The sequence below is a fragment of the Setaria viridis genome, chromosome 4 (assembly GCF_005286985.2).
Source record: "Setaria viridis chromosome 4, Setaria_viridis_v4.0, whole genome shotgun sequence".
NCBI lineage: Eukaryota > Viridiplantae > Streptophyta > Magnoliopsida > Poales > Poaceae > Setaria > Setaria viridis.
In genome coordinates this window covers 31,660,710-31,682,217 of record NC_048266.2, presented here as the reverse complement: position 1 = coordinate 31,682,217, position 21,508 = coordinate 31,660,710, and the positions used below count along the sequence as shown (strand labels likewise).

At 42.8% G+C, this 21,508-nt stretch overlaps 2 protein-coding genes across 2 annotated transcripts; one reads left to right on the top strand and one right to left on the bottom strand.

Moving 5' to 3' along the window:
- Positions 1-10,964: 10,964 nt before the first annotated feature.
- Positions 10,965-12,551, bottom strand: LOC117852862 (protein STRICTOSIDINE SYNTHASE-LIKE 10). The gene has a single exon (XM_034735142.2). The coding sequence runs from the start codon at positions 12,517-12,519 to the stop codon at positions 11,293-11,295; it is 1,227 nt and encodes a 408-aa protein (XP_034591033.1). The 5' UTR covers positions 12,520-12,551; the 3' UTR covers positions 10,965-11,292.
- Positions 12,552-14,404: 1,853 nt separating this feature from the next.
- LOC117852861 (protein S-acyltransferase 24) lies at positions 14,405-21,375 on the top strand. The gene is made up of 13 exons (XM_034735141.2): positions 14,405-14,841; positions 15,826-15,966; positions 16,239-16,351; positions 16,465-16,544; positions 16,659-16,822; positions 17,661-17,799; positions 17,878-17,977; positions 18,665-18,722; positions 18,882-18,959; positions 19,049-19,147; positions 19,477-19,555; positions 19,635-19,783; positions 20,311-21,375. Exons 1-13 carry the CDS (start codon positions 14,533-14,535, stop codon positions 20,725-20,727), a joined length of 1,926 nt encoding a protein of 641 aa, XP_034591032.1. The 5' UTR covers positions 14,405-14,532; the 3' UTR covers positions 20,728-21,375.
- Positions 21,376-21,508: the final 133 nt, after the last annotated feature.

The following is a 21,508-nucleotide window of genomic DNA, read 5'->3' as shown; positions in this document are numbered from 1 at the left end:
AGCATCTGCATGTTGTGGCGTTGTGAGGTTGTGGACTACTGCCGGATCGGGCATCTCATACCGGTGCTCTCGCTGGCCGCGCATCGTTGTGTCGCTGTGGATCTTCCACAGGTCATCCGATGCGGGTGTTCGTGGTGCAGCAGCATCCCTGGTGCTTCCCCTTGGCGTGGAGCGGTGATGGTGGCCCAGATTCGTGGCCAACGTGACCGGATCCGACGATGGGTTCCTCGGAGATCCCTGGATATGTGGCTGCTTGGGTTCTCCTGAGGCTGACGGCACGCGGGGAGCCTCTCCTTCACGTTCCCCCTCCCCCGGGGATCTTCTGAAGTGTAGATTTTCACTCCAGAGATATTATTTTTTCGAACATCTCCAGAGATATTAGCCTCTAGGCGGTGGATTCCATGCGCCGAGGGTCGGATCTGACGACCGGCACCCTTCCGACTGTGACAGTCCGGCGGCATGGTGGGCTTGGTGTGGTGTCGCGATGACGCGACACGTGCATCTAGGCCTTGCTGGGCCGGCGCCTTAGCCCTAGCGCAATAGGCGTGAGTTCATGGCGGCAGCAGCTGGCTCTCGATAATGATGGCCGGCAGTTGCGAGCGTGTTCAGCACCGTCAGCAGCTCGGTGAGTACATTTTTGCTTAGGCTGTTGTTGACATGGTATGGTGGAGGGGTGAAAGCATGGTCGGTGATGCTGGTGGGTACCACTACCCCCTTGGAGGCGACTTTATTTGCACCTCCCCCGTATAGCGATGTTTTGATTCTTCAGGTGTAAACCTAGTCTAATACTGGGCCGATGATGATGGAGTCATTGGCATCTTGTTCTTCTTGAATGTGTTGTCGTGGAGATCCATATGGTGTTTCAGCATCCCCTGTTCATGCTCGACTGCTCGTGGGTGATCTGCATTCGTCGCTTTGGAGGTTACTTTCGGGGGAACATATTGATCGCGATTTATTAACGTGGTGTGAGGACATAAGGGAGACCGTCCGTTCAATAGTAGAGCAACGGAGGCTTTGGAAAGTTTTCGTAAAAATGGATGGATAAGCAATATTAAATATTGCTTATAATTATTTTCTCTTTTTATTTTTTAATCAACAACTGAGATGAAGATTCTGTAATAACTTGGTTGCGTGTTGATCGTAGAGGCCGGATGTATTTACGTTTTCTAAACAAATGTTATGGTGAACATACTTTCAGTTGGCCCATGATGTACCCTCTTTTGTTTTCAGTTTGCTGTTACTGTATTCCAATGATGTTGGGCTTATCAGCATCATGCTATTTCCTAGCTCCCCAGTCATTATTGTTGTAGGCGTAGCAGCCTAAGTGGAACAAATCTCTTTCTATTTTACAGACTACTGGCTTGAAGTTTTGACGAGGGACATCTGCTGCTAATTCTTGGCGACCTGTCATCTTCCCCCTTGCTTACACGGGATACTGGGGAAGTTGTTGATCGGAGGCCGGTCCATCCAGATGAACCACCGTCTGCTGCTATCGAGTTAACAGGCATGATGCGCCTATAGTCGTACGTGTATTTTTTTTTAAGGAACGGCATGGATTGTACCATTTCTATTAATATAGGAGAGATTTACAGGTGTTTAAAAAATAGGGGAAAAGAAAAACACGGTGCCAGCAAAGCATCCGCCTGCACTATGTACACTGTATAAGGCTATGCCCCCTCAAACAAGGCTACCAGGTGTTTCGCGCCGGCACTCTCCCAGGTACGAGCTTCGTCCTTAATTTGTGATAGCAGAACACGGGTAGCACGCTCGGTTCTTTGAAACGTTCTAGCGTTTCTTTCTAGCCACAGCTGCCAGCAGATGAGCAGGAGGAGGGACCGCAGTCCTTTTCGGGGAACTTCCGGCATGGTGTCCATGCGTGTCCACCACTCCTTGACAATTGACATGTGTGCCCACTGATCCAAATCCAGGTTGACTTGATTATTCGTACGTGTATTTGGTTACAGAAGCTTTTCAGGATACGAGTCCCTCCAAAAACTGCCTCACGTTATCAGGGATAAGAGTTAGGTAAGTTGGACTCCAAGGTATATGTACGTAGGATCACTCTTCGGTCCTGAAATTACCAATGGCTCATCATAACGAGTCGCCAGAGGGCCAGTCAGCGTTGTTGACAAGTGCTGGTGCATCAAACAACGCTTCGCCATTGTCGCGGCAAATGGGAGCATTGGATTTATCTTCCACGGGATTAGGCCGCCACCCACCCGCCAACTTTGTCCAGACAACGGTGTGCAACTGTGGGTGGGATTCGATGCTGAGACCACGTCTATTTTGCAACTTGTGAATAGACAGCTCGTCCGAATTGAAATGATTGTGTCCCACAAAGTGTCAGTGCGGAATCGCCTACTACATCTCGGCATACCTTCGCTTTCGCTTAGAAACTGCGGAGAGGCACTAAGACGCCGACGACGACGCCGTTGGTTTGGTTTACATACACTATTTTACCCGTGTGTGTGTGCAGCGTTACTAAGACTACTGACCTCTGTTTAAACGAGTCTGAAATGCCCAGCAGTCATTCACTCGCTGGATATTTGCGCCAATGCAGCAAGACAGCATGTAGCTCTGTAAACTTACTTCAGGCAGTGTTTGCTTACTGACTACTCTAAACATCCGGTCCATATTCTTCATGCAGCGGCATGGTCGTCGCAAGCAAGCAACTGGCTGTGTACGTGAATGAGATCAGAAACGATGCTGGATTTTTTGTTGCCGCGCGCTATTATCCAGCTATGAGAACAGGAGAGGGAATGCGGCGGTCGATCCGCTGCTCAAAGGTTCGACAATTCGATGACTATCCAAAAGTGATACAAAAGAACCTACTAGTGCACTTCCTTAAGATTGGGATGCATGATTTCGAAAACTCATGGTTTACCGTGAGTTATTGAACTCAAGAAGTCACTATTTGGAAGAAAAAAAAATTGGCTCCAGATCCAAGACCTTGGTTGGGTTGATTACTGGCTCTAGATTATGACAATTCACATTTCCTGTCGCCCATGACTATGACAATCTCTTGGAGTTCCTGTATGAAGATAAGATGGCCGCTATTATAAGTTTACTCACAGGAAAGTATATGGTTACTCAAAATTAATGGTGCAGTTACTTACTTTAATTTTAGAACGTGCCTGACCACATGCATGTTTCATTAAGAGGGGAAAATGCTACAGTTACTCAAACTGTTTTGCCGGCCGGTTAGCCCGAGAAACCGCGTCGTATATATCCAGATGAACCAACATCTGTGACTAATCAAGTTTAGGTCAGAATGATACCATAGTTTTCTACTTAATCTGTTCTTCGCATTCTCTGGGACTGAACTAGATAGAATCGTCTCTGGATGGCAGGATCAGTATCTAGCTGGACCTGGAAACCGGCAATAGGTCATTGATGGTATGTAGCTTCAAACCTAACAATGCGGGAGCCGATGATTGAAAAAAAACAGCTGCTTAGGTCGGATACGTCCACGTACTCCCTCCGTATAGAAAAAGGAAGTCGTTTTGGACAAGGTTTGGGTCAAATATTGGGAATATAAATCATGAATAACTTTTAAGTTGTTGAGTTTGGAAATGTGGAAGCCATATAAATAGATTTGTCTTGAAAAATACTTTCATAAAAATATACATATATCACTTTTGGATAAATATTTTTATAAAAACAAGGAGTCAAAGTAATGCTTTGGAGACCGTGTTGCTGTCCAAAACGACTTCCTTTTCCTATACGGAGGGAGTACATACTCTTCTTTGGGTCGGATACGTCCTGCACCATGAGATACGCAGGTGGGAGTAGCTACACGTGCGGGCGTAGAAAGGATTTTCCCATATAAAAATGTAGGAATAGTTAACTGATGTGCTTTGATTGAGCATATAGAATCCATCCATGTTACTTATATCTATCTCTTAGAACAGTACTAGTTTATTTCATTTATATCACTAAGCATAGTATGTATCTACAATATATGATGTATCCTATTCAAATCTAGAGGAATAATTACTTCTATGCATTAATTCAGGACAAGGCATTCCTTTAGCCATATTTATATATTAGAGAATTATTAAATGCTGTACCTATGATTTATGTGTCATATCCAAATTTACAATAATATTAATCGCTTTGGTTTGGTTTATTAGAATTATTTTCTTTAGCCATCTATATCCATTTAAGTATTCGAGCACCAATATGTCATCTATATATAAAGGGTTAGAACTTCCCGTCATATATATAGTGAAGAAGGATTCTTGTGGGAAAATATGTGGAGATTCGTCTGGCGTGCTATGCTACTCTCCATCTTCTGTTTCAAAGGAGTTGCTACATCATCTTTGTGCTCGTAAGGTCAATCTCTCTAGATGACCACTTGTAACTCAACTCTGTACTTTGTTCTTCTCTCTTCCAACGCTAATGAAATACGTGCCAAGGCATGGTCGCGAAAAGAGAACCCACAACTTTTCATGCGCATGCAATTCAAAGAATAGGTATCATCTAATGGGAGCTTGGTGCCGATCAAAGATGAAGCACTCGACCATTCAGCAGAAAGATACCATGTAAGTAGAACAATATTTTTTGGCCTTCGGGGCAAGTGTGTGTGCGCGCACACGTTGTATACTATTTTGATCTTTCTCCTATCTTAATGCAATGATATGCAGTTCTCCTGCATATTCGAGAAAAAAATAATATTTTTTACGGTTCTTGGAAAAGTGTTTTTGGAAAGTTACCGAGAAATAGCTTTGAATTTGGGTACCTCTCCAGGATGGTAAACAAAAGCTAAAGTAAAATACTTTTGATGGCACATGCATGTATTATCTGTATGTAATTATTTTGTATGTTTTTTGAGAGAATAAAGATATGGGATAATTATTGTTGATCTGCCCATTTGTTCCATGTTTTTTTTGCTAAAACTAATAACAAAGAAAATTGTTTCTTAGAAGTTATATTAAATATGTTAATTTACAATAATAATTCATACCTGTAGATGACCAAAAAAACGGTTGGACTGAAACACGAATGAACCATCAGCCCCACAATTTGCCCTCTTCTTCTTCACCAAATTTTTGCTCCCCTTCGAGCAGATTTGGCCCTGCCCTTGATCCTGCATCACCAAAATCTATGGTAACGAACACATCTCTACACATGGATTCGTGTGCTGTAACTAGTAATTATTTTATACATCTGTAGCTAGAAACTCGTCGTCTGAGACTAGGCACGCTGCCACTGTTCTACATCCTCTGTTCTAACAGGTTTCTCCACATCTCATCTCAGTAGCACCAGTGCGAAAATCCCTGATATCCAGTCCAAGCGAATCATACTCAACCTCTCCATTGAGAATGCCTACAATACCATGCATTAGTCGAAGACTGGATGAGGTTGACTATAATTTAGAGAAATACTATAGAAATTTTTCACAATTAGTTTTCATACAGTTTCATATCTTTAGGATCAAGTTTGTATTATATATTTTTAACCTATGAAAATAATTTTGAAAAATTTTTAATGTATTTTTCTAACATAAACACCATGTTCTCTATCTGCTCATGACATTTGAACTTACAATTCAATATGTGAACGGAGAAACAAAAGATACAAATCTCATTAGGGGTTAGAGTGGCCCAAGTGAAATGGTTCAGGGGAGTAAATGGAGAAACAAAAGATACAAATCTCATAATAAACCTGTACCGTACTTATATTTTGATTAAAGTTTCAAAATATCATTTTTAATGTTTCATGAGAAAGATAAATTAGTTTCAAAACTAGTAGTATACTAGTGTAGTGACGATTAAGGGACAACATAGAGCGTCACTCATGTCGAAAACAATCAAACAACCCCTATATTGAACTTGAACAAGACCTACTTAGTAGTTGCTTGTGGAGTTTATTTCATATAATATTAAGGATAATGCTTCAATTTATTTTGCAGAAAAAGGATGATGGAAATTGGTGGTTATACTTTGGTCATGATGGCCAAAACATTACTCCCGTGGGATTTTGGCCAAAGAGTATTTTCAACAGTTTGGCGGGCCATGCAAATAAAATAAATTGGGGTGGTCACACAGGATCTTATTCAGGAGATTCCAGCCCGCCGATGGGGAATGGGCAGTGGCCAGAAGGAAATTCTGCAACTTATCAAGATGTACAGTATGTTAGCGATGATGGCCAAGGCTATGATCTCCCTCCATGGCCTGCTGGTGTTCAAGCTGATGTGACCCATAAGAAATGTTATCAGCTGAGCCCATTTATGAATAACATGTTTTACTATGGGGGCCCTGGAGGTTGTACTGGTTAGAAATATTATTTACTAAAAATCCATGTTCGATAAAACAAACTTTATATTATGTTATCATTTTGTTTCTGTTTATTTATCGAAAGATGCAAGAGACCACTAGCGAATTAGTTGCACACACGTGCATCTGCTGAGGTTATTCTTACACGTGCGTGGTAATCTAATGATGATGGGGAGAGGCATGAATATGCATACCAGCTTCAAAGAGCAGCACGTGCATAGGCCTTCTCGCTTGGGCTCATGTGCTCCTCTCGTATGCAACGTGATAGCTTCATTTCCACATCTCTGATACTATAATTAGTCTGGAAATTATAATCACTCAGATAAGTGATAGTAAGAATGTTTGACAATATCTGGCATAGGTCGAGTTTGGGATGTCCAGGTGGACCAGGCTATTTACTAGGTCAGGATTAGCATGAAAAAAGATGAGCAATTATCTACGTCCGCACCTAATAAAGTTTAGAGTCAAAATTACACCATGATTTTCTACTTAATTACTATGTGAAGTTCTTTACATTGTTAGGATCTAAACTATATAGACCTGACTGGATGACCATATCAGTGTCAAGCCTTGGAAACAGGCAATAGTTTATTGATCTTAACGAGATTTAAATCCTAGGATGTCATTTTTTAAGGATAAAATTTAAATCCCAAAATACCATTCTTTTTGGGCGGGCAGAGTACTAACTTATTTAAATTTTAGTATTGAGCATAGTAGCATATATCTATTATTAATGTATTGTATTCAAATCTAGAGGAAAATTACTTCTATGGTTGGTTCAGCATAATGCATTCCTTTAGCCATATATACATATATATCAGATAACTACTAATTTATTTCCATAAATTGCACAACAATATCTATATATGATAATGTATTATATTCAAATTTACAAGAATATTAATTTCTTTGCACTGGAAGACCAAAATGATTTTCTTTAACCATGTATTCTACTAAAGTTTTAGAGCACAAATACTCGCTATATATCTAGGTAAGGAGGCCAACGGGGGCTTTAGGGTGTGTTTGGTTGGGTTGTGAGCTGTGAAAAAAGCTGATGTGGGCTGTGAGCTGTGAAAAAGCTGTTGTGAACTGTCAGCTATGAAAAAGCTGAAAGCCGTTTGATTGAAAACAACTGTGAAACTGTAAAAGCCTTTTCACCTTACATATGGAACCCGCGGTGACGCGTTTTTCTTTTTTCTCTTCTTTTCCTCTCTCTTCCCTCTGAATGGATCGTTTGTACAGATCTTGCAATTTGGAAATAGGGAATCATCCATAATACAGATTGTTTGTACAAATCTTGCAATTGGCAAGCGATGCATGTTTTCTTGCTTGGTGGCCTTCCGGTACAGCGCGACGGTGGCCTTCTGCCTCCAGCTCTCGCTCCCTGCAATCCAGAAAGCAGGGGAGACGCCGGGGAGCAGAGCAGGCAGGGGAGCAGAGCAGGGACACTGCCCAGTGCCCGCAGTCCACACTCCCAGACTGATTTTGGTAGAAAACAAAAGTGAAATGCACTGCTGATTTGGGTACCGAGATAGAGCAAGCTTGATGAACCTACGTGTTTGAACGAACTAAAATTATGTGTATTTGAATGGCGTAGGCTAGGATATGCCATATGGAGGTAAAACTATATATATCCTAGGATAGCCTAACGTCAAAACATGGAAGAAAGCTTAGCATGTTGGAGAAAATCTATCCTACGTCAGTGATTCAGTGGGAATCCCCATTGCATTCCAATCGGATCGTAACACGAAGCATCGAAGGGATCAAAGGGGGCATGGATCGAGGAGCCGCCGCGCGGACACCCGAACGACTCAGGAGGAGCATGCCGGCACTGCGCCACCGGTGAGCGCCTGACCGGGCAGCCGCCGGAGCTGCCGCATGTGCGCGCGAGCTGAGGCGAGCGGCGCCGCTGCCGGTCATCGGAACGAGAACTCAAATGGCTCAGGAGCTAGGTATGCATGGACCGTCAAAATTGCAACGCGGCGCGGCACAGGCTGAAGAGGAGCACGCCGGCCACGGCACCTCCGCCAGATCATCATAGCGAAACTTAATCTTACTACAAAGGATTGGCATGAACATGGACTCTACTACTGTAGGCGAGAGGAGGGGACTAGAACTCGTTGCAAGTTCGTGACGACATGGCCATGCATGTACCCGATCGATCGACGGCAAGCGCGCGAGACGTACGAACAACAACAGCTCGATCGATGATGACCGGCAAGCGTCGGATCGGTGTGCAGTGTTGTGCCAATCCAAGCCACATCCCGAACTGTGGATGGTAGGATGGGATCCAGCGTGGTGCAAAAGAAAAGGAGCCGACGCTGCGGAGCGAGGTTTATGAAAGAACATGTGCTGCAAGTACGTAGCAGCAGGCCAAGACAGTGAACAACGAGCGCAACGCGTAATTTCTTCATACCTCTCGGCCGGTGAGGAACGAAGAGCAATCTGATGCTGCGATCGGCGACGAGGAACCCTCTCTCCCTCCCTCCCTTTTTCTCTCCCTCCTTCTCCCTCTTTTCCGCGAGCGTCTCCCTCTGCGATGGACTGACAGGGAATCCTCTCTATTTGTAGTGCTACCTGAATACACGGGGAAATTAAAGGCGATACTGCACTTCAAGCCGGCAACTGATTGGGGGGAGGAGGAGGAGAACTGGAGATAATGAGTGAGACGAGCTACCGTTTTGGGAGTTTACATGTTTCATACGCCTCCGACGATGCTCTCTCAGACGCTGCAAGAAAAGGGATTTCCATGTCATTGACAATCCCTAGGTCGTGACGAGGTGGATAAATACATGCTAAAAACGTCGTTTGTTTCGATTTCTTGAGCGAAGAGATAGAATGGGATCACCTGCTGCTATTATACAGGTGTAGTCCAAGCATCCAACACTACCTTATTTGGGAGGAGGAGAAATGGAGATGAGTGAGACTAGTTACCGGTTTCCATGTCAGATTTCGCCAGGTCGTGACGCGTGACTAGGTGGATATGCTAAAAGCCGTATTGCTAGTTAGTGGTATATATTATATATAAGATCTAACCGTTCTAATTTACTAATTATTACATTGTAAAAAGTGATATTTTAAATGGAATGGTCTTTTAAACTTTATGCTACCTTACGCTAGTGTCAAAAATAAAATTATAGTTATGTCATTTGTGTTCGTTTACCATGATACCCTAATACTATCTATATTAGTCATGTATACTAACTATCGGTGCGACTAGTTATCACTGAAGGCCACAAATTCGGCACATGTCACCTTAAGATTGGAGCAGCACATGCACTTATGACATATCTACTTTTATTTGGCCCATAAGGCCCATCTTTATAGAGAATAAAAAGAATCTTGCATGCATGCATGAATGCAAGCGAGGACAAGTTTGATGACATCATCCACGTGCATGCAGTTTTGAAGTTTAAAAAAGTCATAACCCATAAATCGAGCATCTAAATTAAATTCCGATTGCATCATTAATCTTATTACAACGAAATCTTCAAAATAAGATCACACTCGACTATGTTTGGATGAAATTTATTTATAGATATTTTTATGAAGGTGAAAATATTTTTATGATATGTATAACTAGAACAAGTTATACGAAGTTACAGATTGAACAAATTATATGAATACATAGAACGAAAAAATGTATAGATCTCCAACAATTTGTACAAATTTATGGAATAAAAAATTGTACGTCTGGAACAAATTATATGAACTCAGTCCGAAACCAATCATCAAATTCAAGGAACAAAATTTTATATACTGGGAACTAATTGGACAATCTTATAGAACAAATATTTATACACGGAAACTAAATTATACAAACTAACAAGAACAGGAACAAATATATTAGAGACCGGATAAGTAAAAGGAGAAAAAAAAGAAAATAAATAGTATTCACCGTAGTTTTAATGGTATATATTTTTATTATGTAATTTGTTCCACGTATACATGTCTCAGAAAAAATATGCAACCTTGATTAAAAAATATGAATAAAAAAATACGTCCAAATATAATCAAGTGGGGTCTTGTTGTGAAGCTTTTATTGTCAAAAATCCAATGGTGCAATCAGAATTTAATTTTGATGCTCAGGGTAAGATTTATAGTTTTTTTAATTTTCAAACGTTTTTGCATGTGAGAAGACATCATCAGTTTTGTTTCTCTTGCATGCACGCACCAGTTCTTCCTACATGAAGGCGTAGAAGATGACAAGTGGTGAAATTGCAGCATATGCGATATATAGCATTCGCCACTACCCATACCAAAGGTGAAGGTTTCAGTAGTGTACAATTAATTTTGACCGTCGGATGTTTGTACACTAAGTCCTTTTCGAACATTAGTGTCATACCGTAAAATAGCTCTTGCTTGGTGCTTTGATTTTTAGTGGTACGTGGGATCACCTGATCTCGCTGACATATAGTAGGCGTGGTCAAGTGTCCAACACCACCGTATCTTGATCAGGCTTCTTATTGAGTTCTTAGGAATGTACGTATGTTCTTGTATGTACTGTCTAGTGTGGTAGTTGGACAGAAGTAATTTTGTTAACAAACTTCTTCGTTCCGCAGTTTCTACATGTTTCTGCATTATAATCCAATAACCATGCCTCGCGCTCAGGCGATCAGCCGATCAGGGATCGTAGTTGACGGCTTGGGTTCAGCGAGACTGGTGCGCGGGTTTGGTGGTGGCTTTGGCAGCTGCCTGGGCCGTGGCAATCTGCGCTAGGCCGTGTCCAGGTCCAGGCCGATCAAGTGTCGTCGTCGGTCAGCAGAGAGGCCGTGCAGTGAGCCAGTGAGGAAGTCGGCTAATTGGCAGGCTTCTCTCATCATCCCGTCAACGTGTCAAACACTTCAATTCAGACCATGCATGTGTAAATATCATAATTCATAATTCATAGAACTAAAACATTTTATTGATTATAAAGACCCACACAAAGAAAGAACGTACATGAACGCTACTGCAACATCCTAAAAAGATCAAATACTATATCTTATAAAGTCCTAAACCTAGCTATGTACTCCTACGTGCTAACAATACCGACGTATGACAGCTCTACCGATCCGAGATATATTTTGCCGTCATGTCTTTCCACCACCTCGGTCGGTCTCACGTTCTTGGGTCCCTTCATCTCTTGCAGCATCTCACCGTCAGCGTCGATCCTAATAGCGAGTAAATGTCTGTCCAAACCAAACGGAAGTTCGTACTTCTCGCGATGCAATGCTACCCAGTATCCTCCCTTGCCATCGGGCCTCACATTGTCCGGGTATCCCGGGAGATCAGCGAACGGCTCAGACGTGTTGGTCTTAGGCCCTCGAATCCAGTATCTCATTAGCTTGCATGGTCCCGTAAGCGCGACGACAAGGTGGGTCCTATCGGCGCTGATGGCAATGCCGTTGGGGTATGTCACGCCGGATTGGAGCACGGTGACTTGGTTAGTCCGTGGGTCATATTTCATGATGCGTCCCGTCGAGTCTCCTGACGTGGTGACCATCTGATGTTGCGCCCGTGTGTATGTCTTGCTACTGTCGGTAAAGTAGACGTCGCCAGTGACCTGGTCGATGTCCACGCCGTTCGTGAAGCGCAGTGGCGCACCACCCGCCTCCGTCGCCAGCACCGTCGCCTCCCCGCCATTTGGCCCGACGCGCATCAACCCCATGTACGCATCGGCTATGTAGAGGTTCCCGGAGTTGTTGTGGAACCGCAGGCCAAGCGGTCGGCCGCACGAGCTCTCCGTGGCGACGGCCGGAAGCTCAGAGAACTCGTCGCACTTGTTCTTGGTGTAGCTGGGGCTGTACGCGAACGTCTTCCACCCGACACCTTCGCCGCCATACTTGAGGACGCGGCCGTCCGAGATGCTGACATAGGGCCCGGCACCGTGCGCGTCGAACGCGACGCTCTCAGGGCCGACCAGATCGTCGGGCAGCTGCAGTCGCTGGGTCTTGCTTCCGTCGATGGCCTTGGCTACGGCGGCCATGGCAGCCGAGGGCAGTAGCAGCAAGATGGCGAGCAAGACCGCGAGAAAGTGCAGCTTCGACGTGATCCGCTTCATGGTTGCTACTCCGGCCGGTGATTCTCTCTTGGCTCTTGCTATTGTTTTTTCCCCCCTCTCGAAAGGCTCTCTTGCTATTGTTGGCTGATCGCTGCTATGCTTTTGGGTTGATTTGTTGGAGAACGGCCTCCCCTGCCTCCTGTTTTTATTGGGGGCTTCTTCAGGTGCGCAGTCCGAGTCGGCGTCACAACCCAGCATGTGAGCGGACTCCGAGTCTTTCTCTTGAGGCAGCTGAGTATATGGAAACGCCGACGGACTCCGAATTCGTTTTCTCTTGAGGCAGCATGTGAGTCGGCGAATACGACCGACACGGAAGCTGATGCCGTTTTCGGACCAAGGGAAGCAGGGATTCTGGCAGAGGGATCTCCTTGCTTTCGCAGAACTACTTCGCTGCAGGGACCATCATCTTCAGTTGATCAGCTCTTCACCTTGCGCTGTGCTCTTATCGCCCTCACAAGGACCAGCTACTGGTGTCGCCTGTTGAGGAATGAGGACTTGAGGGTAACTTGCTTCAACAGAAATGTAACTTGGGTTTAGCTGACTATTCGCCAACAAGTGAGATTCACTGTGCTGATGTGCTCTCATCGCCACAGATGCGTCTGCAGCAGCTGAATGAAATAGCACATGAATCAATTGTATGTAATGTAATTACATGGGGTTTGGTTATAAGCAATGCTTTTACATCGCATTGTTTTTCTCACACCTACATTTTCAAGCTGTTCGCCAACATACCAACCCGTGCATTATTCAGCAGGTGTTGTATATTCTTGTCAAAGATTAACAAGTGGCAAGAAATAGAAATGATAGCATGTTTCTTGCACAACTCTGAGTTTGCTTTTGAGAAGACACACACACCTGAAGAGAGAAGAATGGTAAAGTTCCTTTTCCATCGAAGTCACCTCTTGTCTCAATCTAGAAGGATACTTGGTCATGCAAGCAAAAAAAGTTGGGTGTGCCTATTTTCTCTGGTGACATCTCTAATTTAATAATGGTTATTGCGATTAAGAGTATCCAGAAACATCTGTCCGACAGAATGTATGTGCTATTTTTGCTAATCTTTTAGAGATACTCGCAAGGATAAAACATACGGAGAAAAATTCTGGTACAATACAATATTGTTCATTTTTCTGCGCATTGCTATATGCCTGTATATGATCATGGAGCACAACGAGCAGCACACCAGACAGGTATTGACTAACTGAAGCTATGATCAAAAGGAACTGCCAAATGTCCATTTCTACATAGAAGTTCAATTTAGAGATAAATTGGAGCAAAATCTAAAAACATCCATGGTACTAGAGGTGGAGCTTGACCACACATTTAGGGGTTCCATCTAACGTGGTTAAACATCAATGTACAGTGCCAAATGTACACTACCCTTGCATGGTACAGAACTGGAGACTTAACCTTCCATTGGACCGAAACTTGAATGGTTTGGCAACACACCCAAACCTAATTAGAGAAGCAAAGTACATTTGAATTTGCAAAGAATTTAAGGAGGGCATGCTACAAATCTATGAGATCAACCAATTAAATCTCTGACATAGAAAGTTAAAGAAGCAAAGTACATTTGCAAAGACTATCCAGAATGCCGTTTGCTTGGGCCTGACGAATATTTGTAAACCTTGTGTTGTATGCTTCAAAGTGCATGCTATGTTAAATAGAGGACATACTGAGCCATTGTTCTTCAATTGCAATGCTTTTATTTGCAGCATGCACAAAACAAAGGGAAAACAACTTAGGTAGCACTTATCCCAAATAAAAGTGAAGAGTATCTTATCCACCAACTGGTCTGGATGGAGTTACGAGAGTTGCAGGATTACTCTAGTTTCTTGCATATTGTCTTTAAATATCTTATATAGTTGATGATTAGTGGTTTGACACTTTGAATCTGGCTTCGGACTGGAAGGATCAGTTCGGGAAACTTTGAGATTTCAAGGGTCCACATCCAGATCCTCCAGTCTGACAGGCCCAAACTTTGAAACGAGAAGAACCGAGGTCCTGACACGCAAAACCCGACATCCCCATTGGCCAGGCCTCAACCCGACCTTCCCTCTCGTTCTCCGCCTCCGGCCACGCTCCTCACGAGTCGCCTGGGCTGGGACAAACGCAATCAACCAACACCCGGTCAAACACTCCTCCCCTCCTCCCTCCCCCGTACCCCCTCGCCGCCTTCCCTGACCCGTCCCCGCCCCCGATCCCACCCGGCCCATGGCGTCGGAGATCGAGGTGCTCGAGGACACCACCACCTCCTCCTCCTCGACCTCCCTCGTCGCGGCGGCGTCCACGGCACCTTCCGCCGCGGATGGCGCGGGGGCGGAGGCGGGGGCCGCGGCCGCGGAGGACGAGTCGCTGAAGAACGACGTGTACACCGCGGCGGCGTACGGCGATCTGGAGAAGCTGCAGCGGCTGGTGGAGGGGGAGGGCCGGCCCGTCGGCGAGCCCGACGGCGGGGGGTACCACGCGCTCCAGTGGGCCGCGCTCAACAACCGCGTCGCCGCCGCGCAGTACATCCTCGAGGTTGCTTTGCCTCCCCGATTCCCCCCCCCCCCCCCCCCCCCCCCCAACGCCTCGTAATTGGGCTTTTATAGTCGTTTGTTCTGTGTTGCTATTGGGGAATTTCGGCAGGCTGCGTCGCTATGCCGTTATGCAATGCGCTTCCTGAGCTGGAATTTTGTGTATCGTAAACGTGGGCTGCTTGTGTGATTGTGTTAAGGAGATATTCTCCTTCGGGTGGTCACCATTCCGGTCAGTTCCTATGGCCAAGGTCCCCTTGTTTGTGAACAAGTGCACGGCTTTGAGCTGATTTTGTTGCTGTGGTGGGTTTGGAATTTTGGTGCTGGTTTGTGTGGAGGGGTTTGGATTGGTGTAGGTTGTCAATACAGCTGGAAATCAATGTACTCCTTATGTGCTGCTTTTGAGGTTTGTGTTAATCTGAGATGTCGTGGGTGAAGATTTTCCAGTTTGTCATTTGATGTTAGGCAGGATTGAGGTGAATGTCATTGGTAACTGGCAGGTTTGGATGGTAAAATGGTATCAGCAAGACCTCCCAATGCATGATTCCTGCCTGAATTGTCTCATTGATGTATATCTGGGTTAGCTAGCTGCATCCACTTATTGCTTGTGGAACAATATACTTGCTGACGGTTGCAGCAAGGCGGTTCAGGAAGAATGTAGATGGCTTTTGTGGTTTCAACTAGCTATGTCTATTTATGCCTTCAACCTTTTCAATTAACGCATATGCATATATGGTATGCTTAGGATAGAGTCTGGACCAAGATGAATACTACTAATGCTATGCCTTTTATGTGTATATAAATGAATGATCTCACACAACTCCCACATTGTGCTGATACGGAAAATTTGTATCTTGATGCAATAGTAGATATCAGTTTGTTATTCTGATCAGGTGGTTGTAGCTGTTGATGACTCTGTTCTTGTTGACCATCCTCTGTGAAATTCCTTGGTTCCCTTTGGTGATGATTTTGTGCTTATATTGGACAGCATGGCGCAGACATAAATGCTGTGGATCACACTGGACAAACAGCACTTCACTGGAGTGCTGTACGTGGTCATATTCAAGTTGCTGAATTACTTTTGAAAGAAGGAGCTAAGGTGGATGCTGCTGATTTATATGGGTATCAGGTCTGTATTATGTTACCTGCTGTGTCTTTGGTCCTTTTGTGCCTGTGTTCACTTTTAGCTGCTTGTCGTTAGTTCACAACCGGTAGCCAACTATGTATTTTTGGATGTATATCTACCATCTGATCATTTGCATCCAATTCAGAGGTTAACGGTAGACTAAAAACATAATTTGGTCATATGATTGTTCTGCGTTAGGAAAAAAAGATCCAATGAAGTTGATGTATGTAGCGAATTTGTCATCACTCTTTAAGTCAATATACTTCTGTGTTCAGGCCACACATGTTGCAGCACAGTATGGTCAGACTGCATTCATTTATCACATCGTTGCGAAATGGAATGCTGATCCAGATGTCCCTGATAATGATGGAAGAAGCCCTTTACATTGGTTTGTACCTGTATATATGTTTCTCATTTGCCTACTTGTAATTTCTGCTGGTGCACTTTGTAGACATACCGCCCAGCTGAAATTTAACTTTTTTTCTGCTTATTTCCTTCTAGGGCTGCTTATAAGGGATTTGCAGACTCCATACGGCTTCTTTTGTTTTTGGATGCTTATAGGGGACGGCAAGACAAAGAAGGCATGTGTAAATTTATATTTATTTTATAGTTACATTATTTATAATCCTTCCTTTGGCAATTACCTCATCTTACTTCGGCTGGTGTTCCTTTTTAACTGCCAATGCTACCCTTAGGTTGTACACCTTTACATTGGGCTGCTATTCGAGGGAATCTTGAGGCATGCACTGTGCTAGTTCAGGTTGGCAAAAAGGATGACTTGATGGTGAAAGACAAAACTGGTTTAACTCCAGCACAGCTTGCTGCTGATAAGAATCACCGGCAAGTTAAATTTTTCCTTGTGAGTAAGATTAACCATGACATTTCTATTTCGTAATCTACATGAAGTCCTTTTTGTTCAGCACCTTAAGAGTTAAGAGTCCCAGTGTCCTATCAGTATTATCTGATAGGGATTATGGCAGCAAGTTTCTCACTATGGTTTTACATGCAGACATGTTATAACCACAACAATACTTTAGTTTTAAGATAGTTGTGGTGGGCTTTAGATGAAACCTGACAAGAGCCAAATGGATCGAAAGAGAAAGAAAGTAATAAAATAAAATGGTAGTATATAACACTAGACTACTAGCGCTACTGACCGTTGTAAAGGATGTTTGGTTTTTAAGTTTTGATCGTGGCACATGGATCACTAACATACAGACATGTTACTGGTAGAATTAATTATTTGGATCATTGTATGCTTTGTATGCCTGCTGCCTTGTCAATTATTATAAATTGATTAGGAACAAAGTCATATGCTGTCTAAATCTGGTAAGTGGAAATTTTCCTCTGAGTTTGAAGTAGCAACTGGATGGTTTGGTTTAGTTTGACCTAGCACCTTTCTAATGCTTAAATACTATATCTGACATGTTACGTAGATTCCATATGAACTTTTAAATGATCACTCTTTATCGAGAAAAAAAACTTTTAAATGATCACTTAGTGCCTTAGTGATTGCTCTTGTAAATGGATACCTTCTATTTACCACTTAAGCTGGATGAGAGTGATTATATTGACCTTGAGCTGAAATGACTTGTATTGTATTGCCAAAATTTTCAGCAGGGAGATTATAGCTGGCAATTTTATGTGTCCATGGTGTTGGAACAAGCAAATGACTTGATTTTGTTGTTCTATTTCAGGACAATGCTGGAAGGGTATATGACAGAGGGTGTGGTGCGAATACCAAATTTGGGAAATTATCAAAATTAGGACTTGCACCACTTCTTTGGTGCATCATTATTGGCATGCTTATTACATACATACACTCCGTTATATCAGGTAAATTAAGTAGTATCTTATTGTTTTTCAGATTTCACTCACTTGATCTTCTGTAATATGGTATTGCCTATGTTTCAGTACAATATGCCACAAATATGACAGCACCATTTGGGATGTTCGCATGGTCAGGAGTTTTTCTTGCAACTGCTGGGTTGGTCATGTTCTATAAATGTAGCAGGTACTTCTGAAAATTTTGCATTGGATGATAGTTATGAAAAGGTCAAACCAGACCTGAAGGCATTGAGGGCTTGTTTGGATGGAGACCTGGCAGGCAGCTTGCCGGCCAGGCAGCGATCTCAGCCCCAGGCGACCAAAATCGGATGCCTGGGAGCGCTGCCTGAGCCAGGCAGCTCCAGCCAGGCCCAAAGCAAACAAGCCCTGATTGCCAGTTACTAATTAATTCTTGATAGTATTTTGTGTCAGTTTTTTTTGTTGCGTATGTGTTCAAACTCTATATATTTGCATACCATGTGGAGCAGGGGTGAAGCCAGATAAAATGACCACCGGGGTCTGCTTCATTACTCAATGGGCTCATGTAGCTTGTGAACAGTAGATTTCCATGTAATTTACAAAAATTTGTTGGGGTCGGAAGACCCCTATAGCATAAGGCAGCTCCGCCCCTGATGTGGAGTGTGGTAAATTAAAGATTTTTCCCTTTTTTTAGTTAGCTGACCGTTTGATCACATCTTGCATGTTCAGATAAACACCAAATTATTTAAATTGCTATATCCTTTTTAAATAAAAATATCTGTTGATTTTCTTCATACAATTATCCTAATTACTTTCATAGTGTGCCCAAGGTATACATACATAGTCAGCCTTTATCATCCAACACCATCATGACATTGACCTTTGCTTTATGCAGGAAAGATCCTGGCTTCATCAACATAAATACAAGGGGCTCGCAAAATCAAAGGGATGATGTAAGTTTGAAATATCAACAACATTAATGTTGTTTCCTGCACGTAGCTTTATCTTTTGATTGAACTTTGGTTCTTTCAGCTTGATGCATTTCCAGACTTCAAAAGTCAAAACATACTCCCAAATTTTGTTATCTGAATCATGAGCATTTGTTCCTTCAGGAACCATTGCTGAAGATGGAGTTAGAAAATCCTGCACTTCTTTCTGGCAACTGGTCACAACTTTGTATAACTTGCAAAGTAAGTAGCACTAGCACCCAATTGAGCGATCCAGTTGTCTCTTTCTTGATTGATATTCTCATGGATTGGATTTCCTGACTTCATTACAGATAGTCAGACCTGTTCGTTCGAAACATTGCTCTACATGTGATCGTTGTGTGGAGCAGTTTGACCATCACTGCCCCTGGGTATCTAATTGCATTGGAAAGGTACATGTTTCTTTTGTGATTGTTTTACTAGCATAGTTAATTGTGATTTAATGCAGCTGGTTTCTCTATTGGATTTGAGTTTAAGGCCACAAGCAACATATCCTGAAAACTTGAATTGAATGTATGTTCAACAATGAAGCTTGAAATTTGTTAAAAGTTGAGACAAAAGATTATGGTACTCGCTCTCTAAGATTGCTGATTTACTCTCCATAACATTAAAAAGATAATTATGGTGCCTATTTACTGTTTTGTTTACATCCTTTCTTTGAAGTTCATCGTTTCTTGAATACCGAATTGTTGGTCTAATCTACTGTGAACTATAACTGCAGAAGAACAAATGGGAATTCTTCATGTTCCTCACTCTAGAAGTTCTTGCAATGATCATTACTGGTTCTGCTGCCATAATGAGTAATGTCTTGATTCCTTTGTCCTTACAATTTACATTGGAAGTTCTAGTTGATTCATTGCTTTTTTTTTGTTGTTGCAGGAATTGTAAGGGATCCAGATTCTCCATCATCCTTTGGTGCTTGGATTCATTATTCTGCGTTTCAGCATCCTGGGGTGGTTTCCTTTCTTGCAATGGATTTTTTCCTTTTCTTTGGCGTTGCCGTTCTAACAGTTGTTCAAGCATCGCAGGTATGTCAAAGTTGTTTTTTCTTTGTTTAATATATATGTTTTACCAAAGAAAACAGGTTATTTTTTACAGATTGCTTTTATATTTTTGTACAACTGTAAATATTGTTTGATCATTAATTGGAACATCAACAAATTAAACATCATGAACTTGAAAATGAAACTGTTTCTGCCTTCATTTGTGTTTACCATTGAAATCTTTGAAGTCATGGCTTTGTTGGATTGATATGCCATTTTCAGCTTGATCATGAATCATAAGTGCACGGCTTCTGATAGTATATACTACCATTAGTACTTATCGTGGCTTCGAATTCTTAAATATATCAAGAATAAAACTGCTATTTTATTTTGGACTCATTGTGAAGGTCAAGAATCCAGTTAGCTTTCTGTGAGATTTCTGTGTAGGATGCTGTGTAGGATGGTGCTTTTCATCCTATAACTAACCTTTTGATCAATCCATCATACATGAATGGCATGCTTGCCCCCACTGTTTGTACTGTGTTCATGCCTTGCTTCCATCTCACTTGCAGATAGCAAGGAACATTACAACAAACGAGATGGCAAATTCCATGAGATACGCCTATCTCAGAGGCCCAGGTGGCAGATTCAGAAACCCGTATGATCATGGGATTCGCAAGAACTGCTCTGACTTCTTGTTAAATGGATATAATGAGGACATTGAACGGCTAGAACAGACATCGCGCACTGATGAGGAAATGGGAATGATACAGATGACAGGTGCAGTCTCACAGAATGGTGATCATGGTAATGGCACTGACCATAGTTGCACTGATTCGCCAACAAACTCAAAATCTCATAGCAAAGCGGGTTCTTCTCAGTGTTGTGACCACAGTAAGAGGACTGATAGGACACCGTTGGGCCTAGGATTGGGCCTTGGGCGAAACAGTGCATCCCGACAGTATGTTCGGTCTCTTATCCCATTGTGATCCAGCAGTTGGAAACTTGGAGATCAGGTGTTTGTTTCACTGTAGATTGTATGTGTTCACTGTCAGGCTCCATCATTTGTTTATCTGCTCTTACATGATTTACCATATAGCATTGGCCACGCAGTGTTAACATTGTTGGGGCATTAGCTCGGAAATACCCAGGTATATCTGGTGCTGTAGTTTTGCGGTGAATACAAAGGAGGTGAATGTAGTGCTCGCGAATATCAGCTGATCTGCAGTTTGGAAACATCAGAGCGCCTCTGCGAAAAAGAGATCAGTTATGTATGGCAGTTGCAGTGGCACGAAATGTCTTCACAGTTTTTGTGTACATCAGGTTCGGTGGTACCCCCATTGTAACTGTAAATCCAGAAAATTGTAAATTGATTAGTAAGCTCATTTTAGTAGAGCTGTTTTACTTTTTTTTTCCATTTTGGGTCAGATTATTGTTATGAGGCACGGAAAGATTTTGTGGTTTTCCGTTGTGGATACCCCAGTTAGTCTAATTATGCACTGTACTGGTGGTGCACGATTGTGAGTGCTTCGGAGTTTAGGATGTTCTTGCTACGAAACGTGTTACAAACTGACAAGTATCATGACTGCATCATTTCTTGTTTGGTACAAAAATCGAGTTCATTATTGTTGATGTAACTTTTAAGCTATCGGTACTCGTCGTGTGGCATTACCATGTTTGTATTAATTTCTACAAATTAATGACATCAAACAGTAAAGAAGAATTCATTAACACAAGTTGAGAATCAAAAGGAGCAGGCAAGAAATATTT

Coding starts and splice junctions, on each gene's coding strand:
- LOC117852862 (XM_034735142.2), bottom strand. CDS start 12,519: ATGCTGGGTTGTGACGCCGACTCGGACTGCGCACCTGAAGAAGCCCCC.
- LOC117852861 (XM_034735141.2), top strand. CDS start 14,533: ATGGCGTCGGAGATCGAGGTGCTCGAGGACACCACCACCTCCTCCTCC. Junction 16,352..16,464: donor GGAAGAAGCCCTTTACATTG/GTTTGTACCTGT, acceptor ATTTCCTTCTAG/GGCTGCTTATAAGGGATTTG. Junction 18,723..18,881: donor CGCAAAATCAAAGGGATGAT/GTAAGTTTGAAA, acceptor TTGTTCCTTCAG/GAACCATTGCTGAAGATGGA.